The sequence below is a fragment of the Chrysochloris asiatica genome, unplaced genomic scaffold, assembly GCF_000296735.1.
Source record: "Chrysochloris asiatica unplaced genomic scaffold, ChrAsi1.0 scaffold00009, whole genome shotgun sequence".
Taxonomy (NCBI): domain Eukaryota; kingdom Metazoa; phylum Chordata; class Mammalia; order Afrosoricida; family Chrysochloridae; genus Chrysochloris; species Chrysochloris asiatica.
Window position 1 is genome coordinate 20,424,830 of NW_006408527.1, and position 19,322 is coordinate 20,444,151.

The 19,322-nt window shown below is 48.5% G+C and overlaps 2 protein-coding genes across 2 annotated transcripts in view; one reads left to right on the forward strand and one right to left on the reverse strand.

Annotated features, from left to right (window-relative positions):
• Positions 1-2,068: 2,068 nt before the first annotated feature.
• On the forward strand, positions 2,069-4,915 carry MYOG (myogenin (myogenic factor 4)). Its single transcript, XM_006834118.1, has 3 exons — positions 2,069-2,610; positions 3,369-3,450; positions 4,048-4,915. Exons 1-3 carry the CDS (start codon positions 2,140-2,142, stop codon positions 4,167-4,169), a joined length of 675 nt encoding a protein of 224 aa, XP_006834181.1. The 5' UTR covers positions 2,069-2,139; the 3' UTR covers positions 4,170-4,915.
• Positions 4,916-12,178: 7,263 nt separating this feature from the next.
• PPFIA4 (protein tyrosine phosphatase, receptor type, f polypeptide (PTPRF), interacting protein (liprin), alpha 4) overlaps positions 12,179-19,322 on the reverse strand; it is a 45,646-nt gene continuing 38,502 nt past the window's right edge. The window contains exons 26-28 of the mRNA XM_006834119.1: positions 16,491-16,559; positions 13,346-13,520; positions 12,179-12,715 (exon numbers count right to left, since the gene is read on the reverse strand). Coding sequence (XP_006834182.1) covers positions 12,666-12,715; positions 13,346-13,520; positions 16,491-16,559 — 294 coding nt within the window. The 3' untranslated portion in view covers positions 12,179-12,665. The remainder of the gene's footprint in view (positions 12,716-13,345; positions 13,521-16,490; positions 16,560-19,322) is intronic.

Below are 19,322 nucleotides of genomic sequence, written 5' to 3' on the forward strand. Positions count from 1 at the left end.
ACTGATAGCGACCCTATGCACAACAGAATGAAACACTGCCCAGTCCTGGGCCAACCTCACAATTGTTGCCATGCTCAAACCCACTGATGCTGCCACTTTGCCAATCCATCTCACTTGGGGGTCTTTCTCTTTTTCTCTGACCGTCCACCTTACCAAACATGATATCCTTCTCCAGCAACTGGTCCCTCCTGACAATATGTCCAAAGTATGAGAGACAAAGTCTGGCCATCCTGGCCTCCAAGGAGCACTGACTGAACTTCCAACACAGATGTTTGTTTTTTGGCAGCCCATGGTACTTCAATATTCTCCTCCAACACCATAACTCAAATGCATCAATTCAGGGTTTGTTTGTTTTTCTTTGTTGGCGCGGGGATGGAAGGAAGCATGTTTAGAGTAGAGGTTCTTTTTTAGCCCAGTTGGTTGAAGTTAAAGACGGTTTAGAACTTAGTCTCCATGCTGCTACTTTCCCTTGTGTTGATGAAGGCAAGAACTACATTAGGACCTCATCGCCTCACTAACATGCTTTGGGCTCTTTTGCTATTCCTCTAGGCCCTCTCCTCAGAACACCAGGATGTTGTCATGGGTAACAGGAGCAGGGAAGGCAGAGTTCCTCAAGCTCTGCTCAGATCTACCTTCCTTGTGAAGTCTTCCTTGAGTCCCTAGCATGTTCCTATTCCTTTTACTGTTTGAGTGATAAGATCAGTCTCATCTGTCATATGTAGGTGGCAGGGATCAGACTTAATCTGTAGGGTTCTAAAGAGAAGAACTGGGACCAAAGGGTCAAGGATACAGGAGGCAGATTGCAGCTCAAAATCCAAAAGGCCTCCTTGTGACCACAGCTGGACATCAGTGGAATGGGCTGCCTTGTGAAGTCAGCCCAAACTGGACAATGGTCATCTGGAAGGGGGATTCAGGAACTAGTGGTGAGGTCACAGTGGTCCCGCCTTGGACTTCCCTGTAATCCTTTAGTGTTAAAATGGAGCCTTGTTCACTGTTGGTCTTTGACGCCTGCCCAGTGCACGTGAGGAATAGGTCCTCTCAGACCCCAAGATCTCTACCAAGAGGTGACCATGCATTGAGAAGCCCAAAGATTAAACAATCTCTCTTCCACCTGACACTTTAGAGCTGATATATGTAAATTGATGGCACAGGACTGAAGAGTCAGGACAACCAAGTCAGATGGCCCAGGAGAGCAGATATTTAAACTAAGTCTGAAGAGCCTAACTTTCTCTACTCCTCAATTCATCCTCCCTAAAGTATCAGGAAAATCATCCAAAGTGACGGAGGGAACAGGCAGAGGGTTTAATAGTGGGCAACACTGTAGGGAGGTGGCAAGGTTTAACTGCAAGTTCGAATCCCCATTCAGACTATCTCACAAGCTGTATTATAAGAATTTCCCCTGACGTCTGCCAAAATCACAACCAAAACTCAAAATTTTCTTGCCTCAATTTACCCCTAGTCACGGGAGAAATAAGAGAATATATGATGTCAAAGCTACTTTAGAGACTCATAAATTGAATCTGTCCTCTGAGTTTCAGTCCTTCTTATTCCAATTTTGAAGCATTTTCATTTGGGGTTAAGAGTTGTTTAAAATAGAGTCTTATCTGACTGACATAGTTTGGTTCAAGTACTGTCATGGAACAGGGGAATGGATAAATTGGCTTAAGGTCTCTTCCAACCTAAGCCCACCTCTTCCTTGCCATGTGCCCCGGCTCCTCCCCTGGGACGACAAGAAGAGAGCAGGCAGGCGGCCCAGCTAGAAGTAATTGAAAGGAGCAGATGAGAGAATGTGTGTCCTCCCCCACCTCCCCTGTCCCATGGGGACCGCTGAGAAATGAAAACTAGTCAAATTACACCCAATAGCCTCCCTACCCGTGCACAGGAGCCGACCTGGGCCCAGGGCAGGCTGGCTGGTTGGGTGGGGGCCACGGGGGAGAGGGAAGGGGAATCACATCTAATCCACTGTAAACGTCTTGATGTGCAGCAACAGCTTAGAGGGGGGCTCAGGTTTCTGTGGCGTTGGCTATATTTATCTCTGGTTCCATGCCAGCAGGGAGGGTTTAAATGGCACCCAGCAGTTGGCGTGAGGGGCTACAGGAGCTTGGGGGCTGGTGGCAGGAACAAGTCTTTTCCGACCCCATGGAGCTGTATGAGACATCCCCCTATTTCTACCAGGAACCCCGCTTTTATGATGGGGAAAACTACCTTCCAGTCCACCTCCAGGGCTTTGAACCTCCAGGTTATGAACGGACTGAGCTCGGCCTGAGTCCTGAGGCCCGAGGACCCCTAGAAGACAAGGGGCTGGGGACCCCAGAGCACTGCCCGGGCCAGTGCCTGCCATGGGCGTGTAAGGTGTGTAAGAGGAAGTCAGTGTCTGTGGACCGGCGGCGGGCGGCCACTCTGAGGGAGAAACGCAGGCTCAAGAAGGTAAACGAGGCCTTCGAGGCCCTGAAGAGGAGCACCCTGCTCAACCCCAACCAGCGGCTGCCCAAGGTGGAGATCCTACGCAGCGCTATTCAGTACATCGAGCGCCTGCAGGCCCTGCTCAGCTCCCTCAACCAGGAGGAGCGAGACCTTCGCTACAGAGGCGGGGGCGGGCCCCAGCCAGGGGTAAGTGGCCACCCCATCTACCGGGCCATAGGGAGGCACCTGGACAACCTCAATAAAGCAGAGGGGCCGAATCGGAGGGTTAAAGCAGGCGTCAGGCAGAGGGGTCTTGGGGGCTGTAGGACCCCTTCTTTTGTCAGAGTTGGGCTATTCAGCGAACCTCCTATGTGCCTGTGTCCTTTCCAGGCAAAATTAAGGTAGTGGGGAGGAGCTGCAGATGTGGGGTGGGGGTGGAGGTGAAGGTGGGGTGCTTCTAATTAAAGTAATCCAGAACATGTCCATAGTCAGCTTGTTGGGGGTGAGGATTAATCCGAAGGACTAGAGACAGTGTCTATCTAAACGACAAGGCCAAATACAACAGAGAGAAGACTGCTTGGCCTCCGGTGCATCCTGGGTGTGGCTAAGAGGAGAGAAAACTAAACCCACTCCGCCCATTGGAACCCAGCAGGCCTGAGCAGAAAGGGCCCTGGTGGCTGGACACTGCCTTCTTCTCCCTTACCTAGAGGCAGAAAAACCAGGAACCCCTTTAAGCTGGGTGTGAGGGCAGCATCACTGCCCAGAATCAAAGCCTTGAAGGGCCTGGAGACAGAGGCTCTGGGTCAAGGTTAGAGTGTGAAAGCAGATGGTTGTGGAGATTCTTGAGTTGGGGGTGGCCTATCTGTGACCCACTCTCCAACTCCACCATAGGTGATTCTGCTCACTGGGCAGAGACATCGAAGAACGACTGTGCCCTGAGTTTGAGCCTTCCCGCTATCTTGCAGGTGCCCAGTGAATGCAGTTCCCATAGCGCCTCCTGCAGTCCAGAGTGGGGTAGCGCACTGGAATTCGGACCCAACCCAGGGGGTAAGTGAGCCCTGGATCCTGGTAACCTTGGTGGAATCCCTCACTCCTCACCCCACCCCTAGACTCCCCTCTTACCTTGTTTCCTGCTCCAGCCTTCTTTCCTTGGTCTCCCTGGAACTGCTGAATCCAGGTTCCCAAGTGTGCCCCTCTGAAGCCTAGACCAGCTAGAGTGGTCTAGGCCACCTGCAGCTTCCCAGTGGGTGTCCAGTGGTTAATCCACAAAGAGGAGAAAGTCCTTGCCCCAGGGGTCCCTGGGAATTGCTGAGTCAGTACTGCAAAACTGGGTCCAGCAAAGGGCAGTTACAGTCTCCAAGGATACACTACCCTGGCTCCACCGTAGCATAACTATTTCCAAGTCCTAACCTAACTAGGGAAACTCAGGGAGGAGACAGGTGGGCATGTGCATATGTGCCCACATGTGTGTGCACACACATGCACACACGCAGCATTAGAAAAAGCATGGGCTGGGGAATAGGATTCCTGAGTTTAGCTCACTCATCTGAAAAACCTATGGTATCTCAAGGGGCTAATTCCCCATTCTGAGCTCCCAAACCCCTTCGGCCCCCAAATCACACCCTCTACGCCTTCTTCTTCCAGATCATCTGCTCACAGCTGATCCTGCAGATGCCCACAACCTGCACTCCCTCACCTCCATTGTGGACAGCATCACAGTGGAGGACGTCTCTGCAGCCTTCCCAGATGAAACCATGCCCAACTGAGATCCGCCAAGCCAGGCATCCAGGCCAGAACCTCTACCTACCACTTCTGCAGCAGGGACCTCCTAAACCAGGCTGTCCTGATGCCAGGAAGGCAGCCCCAGGGCTGCCAAATGCCAGGCTATCCTCTCCTCATCTACATAAGGCCAACCCACCACCCAGCAGGGGGGATGGATTCCCTCATTCAACTGACTCCTTAGGGCAGAGAGCATCCCGTTTTCCAGGAGATAAAGCAGGGGACCAGAGCACCCCCTCGTGTAGGCCCCCTGGATAAGGGGCAAACTCAGGAGCTTCCCTTTTATCATAATGCAGCCTCCACCTCCCACCTCCCTAAAGAAACATTTCGGACACAAAGACAGTGTCCTGACCTGGACAAGCTGTGCACATCTCCTGCTCTTGTCTCTTCTGAAGCCAGAGGTTGGGCTGGGCCTGCCCTGAAATGAGGGAGAAGAAAGGGAGGAACACTCTTCTGTTCCCAAGTCCCTGGGGGGCCAAGCTTTTTGCAGTGAATATTGGGAACCTTTCAGTGGTTTTATGTTTTGTTTTGTTTTGTGTGTTGTTTGTAAAACTGCCATCTGACCAAGGTCTCCTGTGCTGAATTTGCCAGGGACAGGCAGGAAAGGGGGATTACTCTTGGGATGATTTCTTTTTAACTAAGCATTGTGTGGTTTTGCCATTGTTTTGTAATTTTTTGCTAACTTATTTGGATTTCCTTTTTTTAAAAAATGAATAAAGACTGGTTGCTAGAAGAGTGTCAGTGATGATGTAGATATACTCCTGTGGCCAGGATGGGAGTGGGTGGAGCTTTGGGGAAGAACCAACACTCCAAAAGCATTGGAGGCACCATCTTGTCACTGAGGGCTGGGACTCCTACTCTTTTTACCATTACAACAGAAACTGACTCTGTCCATAGACTACGTGAAGATGAGACCACAGAAATCCTTGTGGGACATGGAGGAACACCTGCTAAGTACTCTGCTGCACTCTAATTCATAGACTTAGTTCACAATCTACTCCCCGCCATCTTGCATCCCCATAGGTCCACTTGAGTCCAACTAATTGAGCCTCATGCCTCATGCTTAGCCCAAAGCTAGTGTACTCCTAAAGACTGTAGTGCTGGGACCCTTGCCTCTCTTCTGGTGCTATACAATCAGGAGCCCTATAAGAAAGTTAGGAGGTAATCAAGTTACAGGCATTGGTCTCAGATAGCTCATTTCCTTGGAGACCAAAGATACATCCTTCTCACCACATGTATCCATTTCCTCCAGGCTGAGGAGATTACAGCCCCTGCCAACAGGGCAGGGAATTAAGGCAATTCTGTAGACGGAGGAGACTTGACAAAGAACAATGAAAAGAAGAGAAGCTGGGGTTCTCTTCATTTGGAGGTGCTATTTCTCAACAAGTGGCTTCCATAAGGAAGAATAGGGTGTCGCAGACAAAGATTTTGAATAGAGATTATACAAGTATTAATCGAAGAGTTAACAGGAGCTAGAATTTGAATGGCCCGTGAATATCTACTAAAAAAAATGATTAATTTCAACCACTTTGGGGTACATTTGTCTCATTTATTGTAAATTATAAGCTTCAGAATCATTATAGTGGCGTGGAACATTATACAGGGTGTGGAACATCCATTCAGCTCACTGGGGTTCTTGACAACTGACAAGACCCAGTTTTACCCAGCAAGCCCTAGTGACCATTCTGCACTTGCACACGTCTCCCCCACACCTGACTGCCTGACCTTGTCCTGAAGGATAAGGTCGACACCCTGCCCCCAGAGCCTCTCCAAAAACTCTGCTATAGAAAACAATGAGGTTCACAGAACCCTGAAGAGGATACAGAAGGGAAGGTCTTTCCTAGGACCCACTTATCCCAAAGAGCCAGTTAGAGCTGAGCCTAGTGGGAACCCCCTCCTCACCCCTAATCACAAATGGGCCTAGTCTGCCCCTGTTTATCTTCCTGAGTTTGTGTCTCTGTGTTGACAGTCTTACTCTCTAGGAAGGGCTGCAGAGAAGCCCTTGGTCATTTCTATGATTAACTCTCCCTGACTCCCTACCCCTGGGGATGGGAATGACTACTGGCCTCAATATAATGCTCTGGCTCTAGAATTCATGTCCATGTCCCAATTATCCACTAAAATGTACATTCAAGAGGGATTTCTCCCCTTCAGACCCATTTCCTCTGCCCCTGGCACTTCCAAGATTCAAGATTGCCTGTCATCTTCAGTTGTAACCTACCTTTCCTATTCCTACTTCCATTTATTGGAGGATGGGCTGGTTCAAGACACTACTAAGGAGCCTCTGGGGTTATAGAATACGTCTATTTTTAGGAGTCCTTAGGAGTCCACTAAAGTGATCCCTCTTAAGTGATCATGTCAATTGGAAACTGAGGTTCGTATTCATACTCTGGAAAGAATGACTAGGCCTCAGCAATGGTGGTTAGTCAAGAGTTTCCTACCCCTGTCAGGCACAGGTATTTGCCACCTTACTTTTTCAGTCTTTAAGTATTTCAGGGAGAAGCATTTGTTGGAATTACACAAGTGTGGATGGCAAGCTAGTCTCACTCATTATTTTCCCAAAATAAACCTCTGCCATCAAAGCACAGGCACTTGCTTCAATGAACAAACACTCCGGTATTTCATTCCTTCCACAATGGAATACCAGGTAAGGCTCCAATTAATGAAGTTGTCGTTCTTTAAGGAAAATAGCTTAATTTCAGTCTTCAGTGAGAAGGCACCTGTTATCAATCAAACTGGGTTAATCAAATGTTGCCTAATAATGGACTTTAGGGAATCCAAGTGAAGGAAATGATAAAAATTACTTGGAATTTGCATGCCAATTGTCACAGAGTATACATAGGAAAGACCTAGAGTATTTAGATAATTAGTATGAATTGCAGACGGTTTAAAGTACTATTGGTTCCTCTCCAATAAACACTCCTAGGGATCTAACATCGAAGTATAATTTATTTGATAGAGTGGAAAATCTTTTAGGTGCTGCAGGTTTGGTAGGTGGTTGGACCAGCTGGAGAAGGACCAAAGGAGGGAAAGCAGAGGATAAGAGGAGAGGTGCCCTCAACTCAGGTATCTACTTCCCAGCATGCCACATGCCTTGGACTTCTCTGGTTTCTGGGCTCCAGGCTGGGGCAGAGAAGCCTGGAGGTGTGCAAGAGTTTAGGGAGAAGGCTGAAAGGCTTTGGGCTGAACTGAGATCATGGATCAGAAAGCACCACTCAGGCAAGGTGAGAATCTCAAGCCACCATCCTGTTATTCAGACTGTGCTTTATTTATCCCAGCCTTCCCTCAACCACAGGCTCCTTGCCTCTCCCTCTGTTTGGATTGTGCCTAAAGGGAGGCAAAGGAGAGGGCTCCAAGAAAGAAACCAATTCTTCTTTCCTAAAAATGGTATCAGAGCATGCTGTTGGGGTCTCATGTCAAGTTCAGCATGTCCAAAACCAAGCTCCCATGTCCACATAAGCCTCCTCCTTCTATGTTCCCCATCCCAGAGGATGGCAGCCCTGGAAAATCTGTTTTCCTAGCTTCCTTCAGATTTCATTCCTGGAGTCAGCCTGGTCTCCACAGCTTCCCACTCCCACCTTTGGTCATAGGTAGGCATTGGGCTGCTAACTACAAGGCTGATGGTTCAAGCCCACCAGCTGCTCCATGGGAAAAAGATAAGGCTATTTGCTCCCATTGATTTTACAGTCTCAGAACCCTACATAGGATTGCTGAGTTACAGTCCATTTGTTGGCAGTGGGTGGGTTTTGACATAGGAGCTAGAGGTGGAAAGGCTTACAGACACTTGATCAGCACCTTCTCTCACCTGTTCCGCCCCTCTTGGCTATGTCCATGTTGCTTTGCCTCGCTTCCACCCTATCATCCCTGTCTGTGGACTCTGCCTCGAGTGTTTGGAGCACTGACAGCCTTGAATAGGATACAAGGGTGTATGGATGCATAGTGCTGCCCTCAGAGGGTTCATGATTTAGGTGAGATGATGGCCCGATGGGGAGTCACAGGATCCAAGTAATACATGTGTAGTACTGATATGAAAGTTTGGAAACAGGAGCTGAGGTGGTTGGGGAAAGCTTAGCTCAGTGGTGGGGATTTGAACACAGTGACATTTGTGGAATACTCTGTGCCATGTACTAGGCCAAGAGTGGTAATATCCATGTAGTTAAGGACACCTGGGTTCCTAGGTAACGCTAATGGTTAAGTGCTCAGCTGCTAACTGAAAGGTTGGTGGTTCAACTCCACCCAGAGATAGAAAAAGGGCCTGATAATCTACTTCCAAGAAATCAGTCACTGACAAGCCTATGGAGCAGAGTTCTACTTTGACACATATGAAGCTGCTAGTAACTGACTTAACAGTAACTGGGACGGGCACTGGAAACAGGAAGATTTAGCTCTGAAATCCTCATCTGTGTCTTACCAGCTACGTGCTTACTTCATAATTTCCTGTTCTGTAAACTAGAGATTATGCTACTTAAATCACAGAGCTAGTGTGAGGATTGGTGGTGTAGTGAGTTACCTAATGTCTCTTGTAGCCATCGCCTGTAACTCCCACCAAACAACATTTTTGCCCTGCTAGGTCTGCGGACGAGAAGGTGGGATGCTGATAGGATGTTATGATGCAGCTATGGATGTTGGCAGAGATCACTTTGATTGTCAAAACTTGAAACTCTAGCATGGGTATAAAATGAACCATATCAGAAGCAGGAGGGGGGAATCTCACTGACATCAAGGAAAGTGTTTCCTTTGGACCCAGAGATCCCTGCACATTGAACCTTCTCAACCCAGGAACAGAAAATTGTAACAATGAAGGAGTAGCAGAGGAGCAGCAGCAGCAGAACCAAGACCCAGAGCACAAGACAGAGTAGTAAGCTTCCCAGTCTAAGGAGTAAGTAAAGCTGACTTTAAGCAAGAAACTTACGTGAAGAGTAGGTTCCTCCAGGCACTTAAGTGAAAGATTTAGGTTTGCTGATTCATGGAGCTAGACCCTCCAGCCTTTGTGCTGAGTCTTATGGTGGAGTAGTGTGTCCTGTGGGCATTCATCAGCAGTTGACTGGAAGAACTGTGCCCTAAGCATTTTCTGACCCCTAACTGTACCCTGTTAACTTCCCTAATAAACCCCATAACTCTGAGTATGGCGTCTGAGTTCTGTGTGGCAGCTGCAATGAATTATCAAATCCAGTTGAGTAGCAAGGGCTATGGGAGGAATGGTTGGTGCCATATTTTTACAGGATTAAATGAATTAATGTACTGTAAGCCAAATGGCAGCATCGATGGACTCAAGCATGGCAACAGTAGTGAGGCTGGCCCAGGACCTGGCAGTGTTTCGTTCTGCTGTGCATAAGGTCGCTATGGGTTAGTACCGACTCGATGGCACCTAACAACAACAACATTCTGTATGCTTAGAACAGTACCTGGCACATAGTACTACTCAATCCTTTTTTTTAGATTTTATGAATAATCTTTTAACAACCATCTGAGATAGGCTGGTTCAAATATCTATTTGAATACATCCATCATGGTCATAGAGGTCAATGCGACTGACCTAAAGGACTTTTCTCACAGCCCAGTGTGAGAATCACCACACAGTATTTTCAGGTGCAGGTGAACAAAGGGTTGTCATTCTCTAATTCAGTCAGGGAGTGGTGAGGAATGCCCCTCAAGTGATACTTGAAGTGGGCCTTGAAGGTTCATTGCCAAAAAGGCAAAGGGAAAAGTAGCTGATTGGTCTAGCGAGACAGTGTTTCTAAGGTAAGCAGAGTTGAGAGCGACGGAAGGCAGCAGAGGGTCCAGGATCTGAGGAGGAATGTCTTCTCACTCCACACCTTGAGGAGCTTGGTCTCTGCTTTAATGTGAAGGGAAGCTGCTGAAAGAGTGTGTACTTGATGACTGCACATCATAAGTAATGTGATTAATGTTTAAAAAAAATCTAAGTTTGAACCGTGCAGTAATATGGTCAGGAACAGTTAACTTCGAGAGCAGAAAGAAAAGGTAAGAAGAGAGCCACCATGACTAGGTAAGGAGAGATGAAGAGGAAAGAAATCAACCTGAGCAGGCAGGGGGCTCCCTAGTTCTTCATCTCTTCCTCTACTCCCTTAGCACCAGCAATCCAAAATAAACCCCTCTAGAAATCCCTGGTTATAGAAGTAAACAGAAAGTTATTAACTATATGCTTTTTAAAGCTTTGATATTTACTTCTGAGAGAACAACAGTTCTCAAGACTACAGAAGAAGCTAAACATGGCAGGTGAACTCAAGATTAAAAATAACAACAAAAGCAAAAATAAAAGGACAAGAAGCCATTTGTACATTGTCTTAAAACCAGGTTGTTTATTGGTACATACACACTCACACCAACACCCATTCCTGATGCACTGAGCCAGTACAGTACTGAGAGGAACCTGACGAGATACAAGAGGCTGGTGAGGAGAGCTCGGTTCACTGGTGACTCTCCCAACAAAAACATATATTGATTATGAGGCAAAGGATACACACCAAGACAACAGCTTTTCATCACTGTTTGCACAGATTCCGCTTCTCTATTACCTCCCTGCAATACTTCCCAAGATGCCTTGAATGGACCTGTTTCCCCCAGCTCCTGCCTGATGCCATGACCAACCATGAAAGGGGTAAGTTGGAGAGGAGAGGTGGGGGCTGAATCTCCCACACAGCTAGCCCATTGAGACTCTCCTGAAGGATTCAAATGGCTTTGTGCTCCCCAAGTCCACCAATCTTAAGAATTGAGGTTTTCTTGATAATCTTCACATCTATTACCCATAGAAGTCTGTCTCTCCATGTATCTCATTTTCCAGCTCCACTCCCAGAGGCCTGATAGCCAGGGAGGGTAGGATACAATGAGGGAGAATAAGACCTCTTGCCCAGGTCTAGGGGTGAGCCCACCTAGCCACAGCCATGGAGCTCCCTCTATTGAAAAGACTGCAGCACTCCTTCTGGGCAGGGTGCTCTGATTCATAGCCCACCCACTAACCTTGCCCCTACTCCAGCCCCCTGTAAAATGGCACTTCCCTGAACGCTCTCCAAGAAGCAAACTCCAGAAGCTTGTTTTCTCCTCTCACTTGGATATAGCCCTGAGTTCTATCAAGCCACTCTGAACTTGGGTTCCCAACGCCTCCAGGCACCTTGACAGGATGAGGGAGTGAGAAAGGAAAAAGGAATTCTTGGGAATCATTGTTCTTACCAAACCAGGACTTGTATACCTCAGTCCTGGTTCCCACCATGCTGCTGGGGGAAGCAATATTAGAATGACAAGAACTTAAAGAGTCTCACAAACTTCTGGAAGAGGCAGTCCCTGAACACTAAAAGAGCCCTGAACAAGGGGTAGGGGGCTTGGGGACAAGCAGGAGAGTGAGTGCCCTCACCAACATTGGTTTCACTGGACTAGGACAGGACTCAATGAAATGGAAGTTCTCTTTTTTTTTCCTGGAAAGTCAGAGGAAGGAAGCCTTTTCCCCAGAACTGAGTTTAAGCTCAATGTGTATTTGAACTACCCATCATGTGTATTCATATGGGGCTGGGACTACTAAAGAAGTGGGTCAGAGGATAGCAAGGAAAAGGATGCTGGGAGCATAGTTGGCAGTACATCTGCAGACCTGGCTCCCCCTTCCCTCAGTCAGCAGCAGCTCCACCCTAAGGTTGGAGCAGAGGGCATTCCCACTGCCCTGGGGGCTTTATGTTACCTTAGGTCATTGGTTCTCCCTCTGGCTGGTCTGCAGACACATCTCACTGGATGGGGTCAGGAAGGGCTGAGTTTCCCTATTCTCACTCGTGGCCCATACCTCAGGGGCTCATTTCTCTTGCCTCTTCCCAAACTCACACTTGGGATTCAGCTTAAGCCAGGGCCTAGAACCTCTACCTCAGTTTCCTCCTTCCCAGCCTCACCATCCTGAGTGAGCATGTGACCTTCTGCCTCCCAGTCCCTAAAGAGGTCTTGGAGGCCAGAGTTGTCATTGTGGAGGGCAGGTGGGTGGCAGATAATAGTGGGGGCACCAAAACCAGATGTCAAACTATCTGGCATAGCCAGAACATGGACACGGACCCAGAAGGCAAAATAGCCCAAGAGGGGCAGAGTCTAAAGGGCCCTTTTGTTGAAAAGGTCATCCCCAGCCCTTGACACCAGGTCTCTGTCCCTGGCCGAAGTTCAAGTCCTGACCAGGTTAAGTCCAGAAGAGAGAGGGTGGAGTCACAATGACCCTGGGTGGTCATCCTCCCCTAGAGTCGCAAGCATGGACAACCTGGGCGCTTCACAACACCAGGCACGCCCCCAGCCAAGTCCACCAGACACTTACAGAGGACATAGGGTGGGTCTTGGGACAGTGGGATGTCCAGGGGGTGGATGAGAGTATTCTGAGATCCAGGACAACTGGAAAGTCACAGACGAGACTAGGAGCCATGGGAGGAAGGGGACCGAGCAGGAGGGGTCAGGGCCAGCAAAGCCTCGAAGGCCAGAAGGAGGGAGTGGCTAGTCCAGGAAGGCTAGTCCCGAAAGGCCGAGAGCATGTGTCCGTAGAGATAGTGGGAGTGAGCTAGGAAAGAGAGAGACAGGCAGAAACCAGTGAGTTGGGAGTTAGGCCCCAGACAGACTACGGTGCAAGAGGTAGGGGGCTTCAAAGTGCAAAGCGCCCAAGGCCAGATGAAGCAGGAAGGGGCAAGCAAGGCAGCCAGGCCGGCAGTCAGAGGCGGGTGCAGGGGGGTGGGGGGCGGGAAGCCGCAGGCGGGTCGGTGGGCAGCCGAACCGAGGCCGTGCGCGGGCAGAGGGCCGGCAGCAGGAGCGCCCAGCGTCCCCGGGCCGGGCCCACTTACCCCGAGCCACGGGCACACCCCGTCAGACCCGGGGCGGGAGGGTGGGGGTTCAGCAGGAGTAGGTCCGAACCGTGGAGGGCTCCAGTCTCTGCGCCCCTGCCGTCCCAGCTGGGAGCAGTCGGCAGCGCGGGAGAATACAGAGCGCTGGGTTAGTGCGCGCACACGCCCGCCCCGCAGGAGGCCCGGCCCCGTTAGTGGAGCGTCAGCCGGTCGGGGTGGGCGCAACCAGCCTCAGGCCTCAAGCCAGCGCCGGGGCCCGCCCGGGCTTTACCCTCTGCAGGTGGGCCCCGGGGTGCTAGGGCAGCACCCAGCGCCTGGTAGCCTCGATAATGCCCTGCCAACCTGTCACTCACCTTCAGGCATGATCTTCTTCGGCGGGGCCTGAGGCGGCTGCAAGGGCCCCAAAGTGGACACGCGGAAGCCGGCAGGGAGAGTCTCCGCGGAGGCGCTTAGCATGCCACCATGGTGGTCCCGCGGTCGGAAGCGTTTCCTCCAGGAAGGCGCGCGGCGGAACACCTTGTCGTCCCCCTGCAGGGAGGAGACACGCAGAGGTCAAAGGGTAGGTCTTGCTGGAATTGCTACCCTCACTCCTTGTCTGTGGGGACGGAAAGAGGAGCAAGGTCCCGTCCCCTTTCTGTAGAATGAAGGGGCTTCGGTGGATGATTCCCAAGGGATCCTGAGGTTCTGAAATTCCTATCACTAGGTGGAGTGGAGGGTCCCCTCTGGGTGGAACTGTCACTTCACAGATGAACTCTGCCCACCCTAGCCTTCTCAACCTTGCCTGGATTACCCACTGACCTCTCTCCACAACCTAAGGAATTCCTTCTTCTCTGATCACCTCCCCTCCAAAATGGTCCCAACAGGTCCCACACACCCTTCTCCTGCCTTTCTTGAGCCTCTGGATGGCTGCAGCCCCTGTACTGCAGCTGGAAGAGTGGGTTCCAATCCCAGGTCTGGCTCCTGATCACTTTACACTGCCATTTTACATTTAAGCTATCTGGCCTTGTTTGGGTACATTAGAAACCTCTCTGAACTTCCATAATAACACTTACTCTGCCTATTCTTCAGAGTCCTGGTGTGGCACTGCAGGATAATGCACTGGACTGCAAGGTCAGTTTAAGCCACAAGGTCGGTGGTTCAAACCCACCAGTTGCTCTTCAGAAACCCTGTACAGGGTTGCTATGGGTCAGAATCGATTCGATGACACTTAACAACAACCTGTCTCTCAGACTGCCTATCCCTGAACAGGTGAGAGCACCTGTGATCACAATCGGTCAGATAAATGACCAATCAGAGGTAGCTACCTCCAGCAGCTCTATGCCATCTGCCCCTTCATCGCTGCCAGCCAGTTCTCCAAAGCAGCCATCTCTGCCAAAGAACACCCAGGGGCACAACCCTACAGGGCTCCACCCAGGAGTAGATTACCCAATCATCAATATAAGCATGGGCTTACTTGTGCTTATTAATAATCAGTAGTGAACAATTTCACCTGGGTTTCATCTTTGATATATAACACACTCCAAACTTCAGGGTACCTCTGTAAAGAAAGCACCCCCTCCACAAATTCTGTGTATTCCTGAGTACGTCTTGTCTATTGTGGCAGAGCAATCATTTTGCAAAGGGTTTTTTTCACCATGTTAAAACCAATTACGGAAAAGTAGGTAACACTAGTGGTGTCACAAAAGAAGGCCCCCAGAAGTTTACACAAAGGTGATAGTGGGGGCAGGAGTGTGGAGAAAAGGAGGCTGCACAGAAAATGGGGATCAGAAACAATGATCTGATTGAAGAGGGAGAAGCTAAAAATAAACCGTCTGGGTTCTTTTTTAACTTCCTTGGAGACAAGTCAGCAAAGACATGCCTGACAACCAAGGGCAGACAATATTGGTGATAAGAAAGTGAGTAGGTTAAAGGAAGGGAAGAGAAGGAGGTGGGGAGGGGGAATGAGGGGGGTCTGTCCACAGGAAACAGCAGTGAGTTTATGTAGACATCTGTAAGAGGAGCAAGACAGCTTTAGGAAGTCAGGGCATGTCCAGACCTGTTGTCCAGTAGGTTCCAACTCACAGCAACCCTATGCTCAATAGAATGAAATACTGCCTGGTCCTGTGTCTTCCTCACAATGTTTCAGTCCACTGTTACAACCACTGTGTCAATCCATCTTGTTGAGTCATAGGCCAGCCTCAATGCCAAGGTGGTGGTTGTCGTTAAGGGCCATCGAGTCAGTTACAACTCATAGCAACCCTGTATAGGGTTTCCAAGGAACACCTGGTGAGTTTAAACTGCTGACCTTGTGATTCAAACCGACTCTGTGGTCCAGTGCATTATCCCTACAGGTCTGATGAAATCAAATGTCAGGGGCTTTCTTTTTTCAGCGACTGAGGGGCTGAGAGAACAAAAACTTTAACTTGATGTGATGGTAGAACAAGAGTAAAACCTGAGAAGAATCTGAATGATCCTAAAATTCTGAGTTGTGTGTCTTACTGTATCCAATTGCATTGAGAAGCAATGCAACTTAATTACCACAGTGCAGCTTCTCCCTCAAACACTCACACACTACGCTGGAGAAGGGTTGGAGTCCTAACACAGGCTAGAGATAGGCTATGCTGATAGAACTGAAAGATGGAGTCTAAGGGATAAATAAAAGTTTATGATCTCACAGCTATGGCCTCGGGAGGGGGGACTTCTAATGCTGTGTGGTCAGGATGTAGGAGCACAGAGATGGGAGATACTAGAAATATAACATATAGTAGCTGTTATGAATTGAATTTTGTGTGTCCCCCTAAAATAGGTATATAAATCCATTGGCCAGGTGGCAGCATTGGTGGACTCAAGTGTGGCAACTATAGTGAAGTTGGCCCAGGATCGGGCGGTATTTCGTTCTGCTGTGCATAGGGTCGCTATGAGTCGGTACTGACTCGATGGCACCTAACAACAACAACAACATACCTGTGGTTATAATCTTATTTGAAAATAGGTTTTATTCATGTTCATGGGGCAGTTTTATTGTAGGTGTGTCTTGAGTCAATCTCTTGAGATTTAAAAGATTAAGTTAGCAGAGCTGGGGGGAAGACAGATGCTATGCCACATGAAGATCACCAAGGACCCAAGTGACAGTAGCTAAAAAGAAAAAGATCTTCCTCCAGAGGAGACACAGAGAAAGTCTCCCTCTAGAGACAGCACCCTGAATTCGGACTTCTGTTCATTAAAGCCACTCATAGTCATATTTCTGTTACCGCAGCACTAGATAACCAAGACAGGAGCCTTCAGTTTTTGTACAATGGGAGAGTTCACAGACTTCTCAACAGCCTATTGCATTGCTGTCCATAGACAGCCTAGGACTGGCCTTGACTTCCCAACTTCCTCACATCACATCCATCTCCTCTGGTTCTCCTTCCTTAGACTACCCACCATGGGTCACCAGCCCAGGGAAAGCAGAACTCACGAACTTCAATCCTACCATGACCATATCCCCAAAGCCCTTAATCAGGGCAAGGTACTCACATCATCCAGCTTCCGGTCTGTACCCAAGGCCAACAGGTTGTTGAACTCTCTCTCCATCACCTGACGTGCCTATAGTCATAGGGAGGGAGAGAGAAAGATGGAAGGGACAGAGATTGGGGGGTGGGGTTTCAGTACATTTAGCCCATTAGGAAAAAATATATGAAACTATGTATACCTTTCTGACATTGTTCTTTGAATCAAACCCAATGTCCTCTTAGACATGAAACTCTAAGCTTTGGATTCTTTCATATGGAACAAACTAGCAAAATACAAATTTTTTTTTTCTAAGTAGGATCAAAGAACGTAAGTGAAGAGGCTTTGCCTACTGGGAAAAAACACATTTGTCTCTAAGGAAAACCCATCCCCTACCACTCCTGCTGGTTAAAGATACTTGTGGTGTCTGTTACAATAGCCCTAGAGAACTAAGACAGAAGTTGGTCCCGGAAGAGTGTTGCTTTATCGGATACCTGCAGTGTGGAAGCAGTTTTGGAATTGGGTAATGGATAGAGGTTGGAAGAGTTCTAAGATATTTAATGTGTGTTTGGTTTTAGTGTAGTGGTAAAGGACTAGATTGCCTTGAAGAGATTATTAGTGGAATTACAGATATCAAAGGCAGTGCTGGTGAGGGCTCAAAAGGAAGTAAGAATTGCTGTACGTCAGAGACCATGCAGATAGCGAGACGCAGAGGCAGAGAAATGTGGCCGCAGAATCAGGAGACTGGCTTAAGATGTTGTAAGAAGCTACCCACAGAGCAACAGGTAGGAGGCTTCCCAATGGAGTGGGGTATCTTGCAGCATTTATCAGTAGAGCTGAAGAGTTTTGTAATACTTGCCCCAGCAGCAAGGGGTCAAGAAGCCAAGGAACCAGGAAGCAAGCACTGAAACGCTAAGCTTCCAAAGTATTTAAATCATGCAGAGCCATCTCAGACCCAAAGGGTGGGACCATAGTCAGCTAAGTCTAAAAGGATGGCGGAGTCACAGCCTCCTAGGTTTCTAAGAGTGGTATCTTCCCCAACTCAGGTCTGGACTATGGTATAGCTGTTCACAAGTGCAAGGAGGATGGGGCGAGATCCCCCGCCCAAAGTTGAGGGGGCAGGACTACCATGCCCAAGGGGCAGAAGAATGGGGCCTACCAGGGCCAAGGAGGTGGTCTTGGACTAGAAGAATGGGACCTCCAAAAGCCAGCGGTGCAGAGTTGCTGTCTCAGTGAGTCTAGAGGGTGGAGTTGAAGCCCAGGGCCAAAGGGCCTCCACCTAGAATCCAGAGAGTCCAGCCACCGCCCAATCTGAAGGGCAGAGCCACTGTTTGCCACTTATGCAAACAATGTCCATTATCCCTTCTTTCCCTCCAATTTCTCCCATTGGTAATGGAAATCGCTGCCTCAAACCTGTTCTACCATTGTACTTTGAAAGCAGGTAATTTGTACTTTAGATTCACAAATGAAGAGGAATTGTGCCCCAGGATGGAATTTGCACTTGGAGTTGACTTAAGACTTTGGGGATGATATGATAGGATTAATGTATTTTGCATGTGGTACAGACATGAATTTTGGGAGGCCAAAGAGTGGAATAGCATGGATAGAATTGTGTTCCTCCTCACTCCACAAATATGTGTCAACTGGGCTGGGCCATGATTCACAGTGGTTTGGCAGTTGTGTTATAATGCTATCACTCCTTTCCCCATGATGTGGTTTGATATGACCAGCCAATCAGCTGTAAGGGCATTAGGGTGTGATGCAGCACCCTTAATTTAGTCATAGCCCTGATCCAATGCAAGAGGAGTCTCCCTACGGTGTGGCCTTTTATCTTACAAGAAGTAAAAGGAGAGAAACAGGCAAAGGAGGGATCTCAGTACCACCAAGAAAGAAGAGCTGGGAGTGTGTCCTTTGGACCCAGAGCCCCAATGCTGAGAACCTCCTAAACCCAGAGAAAGACTAATGCTAAGACATACAAAGATCTCATCCATAGATGTTAAAAAGAGACAAGAACCTTCCCCTGTGAGCTGACAGAGAAGGCCTCCCCCCCCCGCCCCCCCCCCCCAGCTAATGTCCTGAATTCCAACTTCACACCTCCTAAATGCTGAAAGAATACATGTGGTAGTTAGAGTCATCCACTTGCGGTATTTCTGTTATAGCAGCACCAGATGACTAAGACACGCCTTTCTGGAAGGGTAAATAAGCGCAAAGACCATGAAAAATCAGACCTGCACTTGTATGAATTAAACAACTAGCTCTGATACAGTTCTGCATCAAAAGCTTACATTTGAAAAGCTGTGTAGTCAGGGATACTGGTGGTTCCTGGGTTGGGTGGTGAATGGAGACCTCTAAGCTTCCAAAGTGTTTAAATCATTTGGAATTTTAGGAAATACTAGAAACAAAAAAGTTTTTTAAAACTGCCAACAGGTATTTTTAACCATCTTGACCAAAGGGTTTCATATTGGGTCAGATATTGCTTCCCCCAACAGCTAAGGAAATGAATGGGTCAGGAAAATAAGAGAAGGTAGAAAACAACAAAGAGATGTCCCTGCTAGTGTTGGTAGATTTATTGCCAACCACAAAACTGAATGCATTTAGATATAGGAAACAAAAGAGAAAAACAAACCCACTTCTGGATGGAAGACATGAACCACAGAGCTCCATGAGAGCAGTATTTGTCAGTATGACAAACATGGTACCACATTTTTATACACAATCTGAGAAAGGGAGGCACAGTAACTTTTTCAAGTATCCAGATGACACTGCTCCTCTAGGTAATGGAAGTGAAGATGACAGGGCTGAACTTCAGAAACATCTCAAAAAGCTGTGTGTGGATAGGAAGGCAGCAGATGAGGTTTG

What these genes read in the sequence shown, in the direction of transcription:
- MYOG (XM_006834118.1), top strand. Translation starts at nt 2,140, where the DNA reads ATGGAGCTGTATGAGACATCCCCCTATTTCTACCAGGAACCCCGCTTT. An exon ending in GGGGCGGGCCCCAGCCAGGG is followed by an intron (nt 2,611 to 3,368) that starts GTAAGTGGCCAC and finishes GCTATCTTGCAG; the next exon opens with GTGCCCAGTGAATGCAGTTC. An exon ending in ATTCGGACCCAACCCAGGGG is followed by an intron (nt 3,451 to 4,047) that starts GTAAGTGAGCCC and finishes TTCTTCTTCCAG; the next exon opens with ATCATCTGCTCACAGCTGAT.